The 8,274-nt window shown below is 45.9% G+C and overlaps 1 protein-coding gene across 15 annotated transcripts in view; it reads right to left on the bottom strand.

Annotated features, from left to right (window-relative positions):
* The window catches only part of CFAP61 (cilia and flagella associated protein 61), a 106,789-nt gene that overhangs the window by 62,074 nt on the left and 36,441 nt on the right, over positions 1-8,274 (bottom strand). For all 15 annotated transcript variants that reach the window (XM_015622319.3, XM_033513141.1, XM_015622320.3 and 12 more), the window contains one exon: positions 3,002-3,129. In XM_015622319.3, the coding sequence (XP_015477805.1) occupies positions 3,002-3,129 (128 nt within the window). The remainder of the gene's footprint in view (positions 1-3,001; positions 3,130-8,274) is intronic.

The following is an 8,274-nucleotide window of genomic DNA, read 5'->3' as shown; positions in this document are numbered from 1 at the left end:
GGGCTGGCCTGGCTCTGCAGGAAAGGCACAGGGAAGCACACGAGTGTCAGCTCATGTGGCAGACACAGATAGGACACAACAATGGCCATCTCTAACCCATTCACTGCACGTTAGCTCTGTCATCAGCGAGTAAGCACTAACTATTTAATTAGTCAACTAATTAGTGACAGGCAACGTGGAAGGCTTCAGATGTTCCCAGACAAATGCAAAGATAAAAAGCCTAATTAAGCAGCAAGCATTATACTAACTAGAGCCAAACAGGCCAGATGTGCAGGATATTGTGTGCCCCGGTGCTGCCAGATAAAGGGCTCGACAGGATCCCTGTTCAGACCCTGCACCTCGGAGCTGATCCTGGCCAGCTCCCCGTGGGACACACAGTCCTGCAGCCAACAATGCAGGCTTACTGTGCTGGATTCCAATCCTACTTTGAGAAAAAAATTCACGGCTCTGACAAAAATGTACTTTAATCCATCTGGTTCTTAAGTGCAATCATTATTTTAATGTGCCCACAGGGAAAAGGAAATAGATTCCACAACAATTTCATGTGCAATATTGTGATTTTAGGCACCATTCATTTATGGCTATCTCATGTAGCATGTTATGTCTACTGCAACATCCTCAGAGAATAAGTCATTGTTTACATCAGGGCTTGGATTAAGGAGGTTTTCAAAACCACAGATTAAAAATGGTTTTCCCTGTAATCGAAGACAATAGTGATTTCCACAGCTATATGCAAAGAAGTAAATAAAAACCAATGGGCTCCTTGCACTGGAACCAGTGACAAGACACTGCTGGAAGCAAGATCCAAGATCCTTAAACCCAACTTCCATCCCTGCTGCCTGGGTTTGCATTCTGCTCCAGGAACCGGCCCCTGGGATTAAGTGGAAACACTGGGGTTTGTAATCCTGGGTCCTTCTGGTCTAACCCTGCTGCCCTGCCCATCCCTTTGAAACTAACAAAGGAATGAAGAAAAAACAAACCCAAACCAACCAAGCCAATAAGAACCCACCCACTGTCACCCCTGCACCCCCAGAGCTGCTGTCACACTCCCAGCTGGCCTGGCACCAGGCTCTGCCCCTGCAGCAGCCACCCAGCCCTCTGCTAGAGAAACCAAAAAACCCCTGTGCATCCTCAGGAAAAGCAGCTGTGCAGCTCAAGAGGTGTACCCTGAAACATGAAACAGCCCTGTGCATGCTCAGGAAAAGCAGCTGTGCAGCTCAAGAGGTACCTGCACACCCTGCCCCAGCAGCATGGGGAAGGCTAGAGCTGCTCTGGGGCTCGGTGGGTGAGCAGCAGTGCCACGGCAGCCCCGGGATGTGCTGCCCACCCACAGCACTGCCAGGTCATCTCTCTGCTTAAGGAAACATGTGTCTCTTCGGTCCCAAAGAAGTTGAAAACACTTGCAAGATTCAGTTCAAATAATTGCCACATCGGTAAGTGAATTACATTTGTGTGTTTCCATGGTGACTGGTAATGTAAAATAATTAAGTATGAAGAATAACGATGAGAAAATTACTTCCTCTTTTTAAGGATTAGGGCTCACAAATTGATTCAATCCAGCTATTTTTAGTGCATGTAACCTTTACAGGGAATATTAGAAAATTACGAGTAAATTAAACTAAATTGTTTTAAAAGGCCTTCACATTGATCAGAAGGCTATTTGCTGCTGATGTGAAAATTAAAAACTAATCTTTCCCAAATTTATACCTCTATTAATATAAATTCTGTGACACTGCACTAAGCGGTGCCTGCTGGCTCGGTGGTTCTCTGAGCAGCACCCCATGTCTGGGATGTGCCAGGACAGGCTCAAGGAGGACATTTCCTACAGCAGCTCTGCCAGAGTTTGAACCGAGCTCAAGCCCTGCAAAGGCTGGGCCGAGGGAGCTCCGAGGGCAGCTCAGTGCAGACAGCCTCAGCTGGGGCACAAACACGCTTCTGCTTCCCCACAGGGCTTTACAACGAAATGGCAGCAACCAACAGCACAGGGGGAGCAGCAAGAAATGGGTTAGAAGCTCTAAAGGACAGGTTTGACTGAATTTGGGGTGGAACTCAAAGCCTGAAGGGTGCTGAGAACAGGAAGATGAGAGGAAACTATTTACTCTGATATTTACTCTGGGATGCTTTATGGGAAGCCAAGAACTAAGAGAAGGGCAAGAAGCAGAAATTTTCTTCTGCACTGCTCCAGCAATACGACATCTATAATGCACTTCAGCTTATTCCTCTCCTGATGTATTGAAAATATCATTTGTGATGTCATCAATGGTTGTTGTAGAAATACAAACTCCTGGCTTAAGTGAGAAAAGAAAAAAAAGGTGGAATTTTCCATTCTCCACCCCCCATAAAAGCACCAGACTCTCTCAGTTCTTGTTGCACCTTATAAGAGTCATGCTCAGATTTTGAATTTTCATTTCTGCAAGTCTTTCACGACACTTCTAGTAAAACTAAACTCTGCATCAAGGGAACTGCACTCTGACAGTCTGACTCCCCAGTAAGCCCCGGGGGAGTACCAGAGGGAGACTTCAGGGAGAGCACCTTGTCCTCGTGCTGGGAAGGCTGTTCACAGCAGAGCTCATCCACAGCTTTCCCTGCCCTACACTCAGGGAACGGGGGATTCAGAGAGGTTTGGGAACCCACCAGGGACAAGTGGATTTAGAGGGGAACACTGCTGGGGAGCACACACCAAGGGCCATTGACTCCACCTCTCCCCACACAATTGTGGTTGAAGAACCATGGCCAAAGCATCTTTAGGTGTTTTCAGTTCTCACTTTCAGCATCCCTTCACCTTAAGGATCCACGTGCAACTGGGAGTTGCTTGGAATCCTGTGAGTCCCAGGATGCACCCAGGATCCAGCTCCCACCCCTCCATCTGCAGATATTTAAATACTCAGATATTTAACACATTGAGACAGACCCAAGGAATGCTTTAAATGCAAGGAACAACCCCCTTCATACAAGAGGGAACACGTTCTTTTCAGCAAAGGAAATAAAATTAAAAACTTACCAAAAAACCAGCGTTTCCAGAAAAGAGATTCCAACATCAGATGCACCAACCACCACAATTCTACTGTTGATACACACTTTTGATTCCAGCACCAGTTTTCGATTTGTGTGGTTCAAAGAATACTTCAGCTGTAAGACACATTAAAAACAATGGTCAAAGCCTGCTAGGAATCAAAATCTCAGTGATGCATTACCTTGCATTCACACTAAACTTCTTATGGCCAACTGACATGACTGATACCACTTTTCTGGGCATGGCACCAGGTAAGTTGTACTAAAATGTGTGGAATATGTGCACATTTAATAGGTCACAGAAAATGGCAAGAGCTGAATGGTCTGGCTTCTCCAGAGCAAGATGCTCTAGAATCCTTGCAGGAGAAGACCAAACACTGCCTGCCTCTGCTATCACTCACTGCCATTCAACACCTCAAGAACTTGTATTTACATACTGCTAAGGCCATTTTTATACCTCCTACAGCAATCTTTACTCCTGATGGTTTATTTATGGAAATGGTTTTACTTGTAAATTAATTAGGAATGTCTATTTCAAGTGGTTTTGTGTGTTTAATTGAAAACTCCCTTTCCAAAAGTTATCCATCTCTTTTCTTAAATACAGAGCAGCCACCTGGAAAGCCAGGCTGCCACATGAGTAAAGGAGTACCTCAATGCCACTGGGACCAGCAGTCAGTCACAAATCTTACTGCCACATTGGTAATTACTCATTTCAGCTTCCACACCACTTCATGCACATTCCAACTAGGGGAATAAACTCCATGTTTTTTCTTTCCATTTTTTTTTCCCCAAACTCCATTTGTTTTTTTTCAATGTGTCTCTAGGTCTCACTACCTAACAGAGGTTCTCCAAACAAATATGCAGCTAAGAGACAAGACATATTACTGCACTTGACAGGGTTTTTTTTCACCTTAACTATATTTAGCTTTCAAATTTCTGATGAAAGACAAGGAAATATTTTCCATCTCTTTGCATTTTTCCTACTGCTCAGGGGTGCCTACGTTCCCATTTCACAGAATGGGTAACTGAAGGTTCACAAATGCACTGGGAAGACCAATACAAAATGGAGCTGCTTCTGTTATTTGTCAGACACTTGTATAAATTCCTGCTGTGGCACTTTGGAAGGAAGCAATCTAAGGCTTCTAACAGGTTTTCCTCCACTACAAATAGGAACTAGCAGCACTAATAAAATTAAGTCCTCTAAACTCCTTCTATGGAAGTACAGTAGAAATATATTCTCTATGTATCAGCTGATAGAGTAACTCAATAGATGAAGAGTAAGTACTTACTCTGAAAGCTGTGGGTAATTACATGGGCTGTCTCACTAAGTACGTGGCACATTGAGATCCCAAGAGATCTTTTATGCCAGGTCTTTGCCGTGGTGGAGCTCCACAGCTGAGGCTTCAGCACAGCCCCACCACCCTGTCCCTTCAGGAAGCATTATAGATCAATTCCCTGCCCCATGGTACAACTGCACAGCAAGTCATTCAGAAAGAGCAAAGATTCAATCTCACCTTTGGCCAGGCAACGTTATTTTTTACTGCCAGATAAATGTTCTTTGAGCTGCAGTTCACCACAGTGCAACAATGACATCCAGTGGTGAGCCACATTCATCTCAGGGGCTGGACTGCCCTGGGAAAATTCCAGAAGATATCTCAAGAGGTCTGCCAGCCCAGGGTAGGGTGGGTGCTTGACAGAGGTCAGCTGGGTGGCAGCCAGCACAGCCCCACAGGGAAGAATGCCTGGGTGAGGGACAGAACCACCCTGCTGCTCCAAACCAGGGTTACACAGGACATAGCCAAGTCCCCACACAGAACCTCCAGAATTCCCTTCAAACCCAGTGCTCTGGAAACGTCTGAACACCCCTTGCACAAGGATCTGCCAGCAAAAAGAGTTTTAATCATCAATTAAATCATACAGACTATGTCTAGAACACTTGCACGTTTCAGAAACTGAAAAAGGCCCTTGTATTTCCCTGGAAGTGTACATCTTTGGAGGAGATTGTAGGAAATGAGAAGAACCATTGCCAAGCACTACAGACATCCCCCACGACCTCAAATCAAACTCTGACACACTAAATGGTTATACCCCAGCTACAGGAGCTCTCCAGTCCCACAGTCAGCTGTGCAATTCTCTGTGCCCTCACCTTGGTATTCCCATTCCTGGGACTGGCAGACAGCAATTCCAACAGGCTGGGCTTTGCTGCACACACACACCTGCAACTTTCTAGAAAAGCAATGACTTCTGGAGGAAAAATGATTCAGTGATGATTGTGCTGAAATGCAGCTCTTATTAAATTAATAAAATGGTAAAAACCATGAAAAGAAACTACTGGTAATGTACCTAATCAATGAAATCAGGTAGGAATGCCATCAGCATAAACCCAACAGGCCTTAAGGCAATGCCAAGCTCAAACATCTCCTTGCACTGCTGTGCTGGTGGTTTATTTTAATGCACTGCAGCAAAGAAAGCAGGAATACAATTTCCCTGGGAAGAGTTGTGTCTAATTTGTGAAATGGCCTCTGTATCAGTGACACAAAAGCAGCCTATGAGCAGAATATAACCCGTTTTGTTCCCCACACAATGGCCCCAGCACCAACAGCTGTCATGCTCCAGAAATCACCTTGCTACAGCTAAGTACACTAAACGGCCCCAGGGAGTGAGGAATTAGGGGGATTGGTCCCATAATACCACGTATTTTAACAAAATGTCAGGACAAATGACTACCTGTGCTCCCCAGAGGGGTAATCAGACATCATAATTGATAGGTCAATAGCAAACTAACGTGTTTATTTTGTATCCAATCTATTAAATAAACAAGCAATCATTACCTAACACAAGGTAAAAAGCATTAATTGCCATTGGTAGAAAAGGCATGTAGCCCAGGAAGGAGAATTTCCTTTGGTTATCAAATGGTTATTTGGGGTACTGGCACCCCTGCCCTCCATGCTGTTCCTGTCTGGGGACAGAGGGACAGCAGAGCTGGCAGGGGTGGCCCTTTGGCCCCAGCCCACGGGGGACAGCCAGTGGCATCACTCAGAGCAGAGCTCATTAAAACACTGACAGCACACACAGAACCACGGCTCTCACTCCCCATCTCAGCACAACATGGCCACAGAAACATTTATCTGTGGCATCCAGAACTCACACATCCTTCTGCCCCAAGCAAGCAATGGAAAAAGAGTCGTGAAATATCGATTAGGTTTCAGCAAACATTTCCTTTGCACCTTCCCACCACATCCAGCTTCCTGCCCAGCTTTCCTGTTTGCTCTGCACATGCCTTGGGAATGGATTCATGGGACATTTACCCACAACTTTATATTATATGCTGACAGTACAAACTCACATCCAGAATATTTTAAGGCCCCTTTTAGTTCTGTTTTTCAACATTGGACCCTGGGCTAGCTGTAGGTTTTCTACGTATGTTTATAATAATTGTTCTACAACAGGTCAGGGTTTATAGTAAACATTGTCTTCATTCTAACAAACAAAACCAAGGAAATTGAGCACCCAAAAATGTAAAGAACAAACGGACTGTGTATTTCAGCAGTGACAGGATGAAAGAGCACTGTGTTCTGAGCTGAGCACTGCAAAGTCTATCCCAGTAACACTCGCTGGTGCCTCAGAGCTGCTGCAGGCTTCTCTGGGGCTCCTCATGCAAAGGCTCCCCAAGGCACCACAGCATCCTCTCGTTTGGAAAAGACCTCTAAGGCCACCAAGTCTACCACTGAACTTAGACTTTATCAGACCCTGAGCAGTACTCGGGACAGCTCAGGGAAGTGCTGGCTGCAGTTGAAGCAGCTGGCAGTGGCCCACGGTGAGAAGGGCTGCAGGGGCACTGCATGGCAAACACAGGGCAGCCCCCTTTATGTTCTTGGCATCTTCACTGATCCCTCACCACCTACTCAGAGGGGCCCTGCCAGTCCTGGCTTGTGGGATTCTACATCTGCCCGCAATGCTTTTGTTTCACCTCAGCATTTGTTAGTGAGGAACCCCAGCAGATAGTTACACCATCTGAACTGTTACTGCAAAAACCATCAGAGGCAGTGACAGCAATTAACAAACCTGTTTGGAGAGTGGTGCTGAGCTCAGCGACAGGGGCAGGCAAACAGGGAGGTGAGCAAACACAGCTATTTCAATTTCAAGCTCCATTTGAACCACAAGTTAAAAAAAGAAACATCAATGTTTACCAAGGTGATATGAACAAAACTGATTGGAAAATGCATGCTTTTTCAGCCTGCATTAGGAATTGTTTTCTAAATACTAGCTGCATTCCAAAAAGCCTCATTAGAAATCTCTGCAAACATGTTTTCAAAAGCTGTTTCCAAGCATTCACAGATTGATACAAACACCAGAAACAGAAGGAAAAGAAAACAGAAAAAGAAAGAGTGATGAAGAGTGCAGCCTTAATTGTTTTGTCTTTGTCAAAGAGCCCTTCTTTGGGAACCGTGGCTCGGACAGATAATACCTCACCTCTACCGAATATTTTCATCCCCAGCTCCCCAGGGCCTTTATGAACAAAGTCAGCATCATTACACCATTATTATGCCCACATGGGTAAATGCTGATCCTCAGCTGCTAGAAAAAGTCACCTCTATATTCATAAGGAATTGTATGCCAGTCCCTATGGCTCCGTACGAAACCAGGCATTTCTTGTTTAACTCCAACCAGCAGCAGAAGAGAGCAGAGCACGGCCTCATCTATTTCATTTCCTCTGTTACCATGGTAAAAAGCTGCTCTTTTTCCCTTTGAGCACTGCCATTTGGCTCCCCAGCCCAGAGAGGGCCGAGCAGTTCACACTCACGGAAGGAGCTGACAGTTGCTGGCTGCTCTGTTTCAAAGGCCAGAGAAATGAACTCGGAACGGTGCCACTTGCAGAGAGATCAGCTCTCCCCGTTTTTTGGGGAGAAAAGGAAGCACAGGAAGGCACAGGAACTCCATCAAAGCATTCAAGCTGGCAAGGGGGTAAGGCACATGGCTGGCTCTCGTCTCTGACAGCAGTCACTGCTGCCCAGGTCATCTGGCATTGGTTATTCTTCTGGGCAGGAGGAGAGAGCAGCAAATACAACCTGGGCTTTGGCCAGGGACTGAGCCCATAAACTCCACATCCCTGTGAGAGAGGAGCACAGGGAAAGGAGCCCCTGGTCCGAGCACAGGAGAGCAGGCACAGGTCTCTGGGCACCCACCAGCAGCAGGCACAGGCACCTCAGCCACACACTCAGGGTGACAGAGACAGCCATCCAAACACACCCAACACACTGA

Source organism: Parus major, chromosome 3, assembly GCF_001522545.3.
Source record: "Parus major isolate Abel chromosome 3, Parus_major1.1, whole genome shotgun sequence".
NCBI classification, from domain to species: Eukaryota; Metazoa; Chordata; class Aves; order Passeriformes; family Paridae; genus Parus; species Parus major.
Note: the sequence above shows the minus strand (reverse complement) of the source record. Positions and strands in the feature narration are given on the sequence as shown.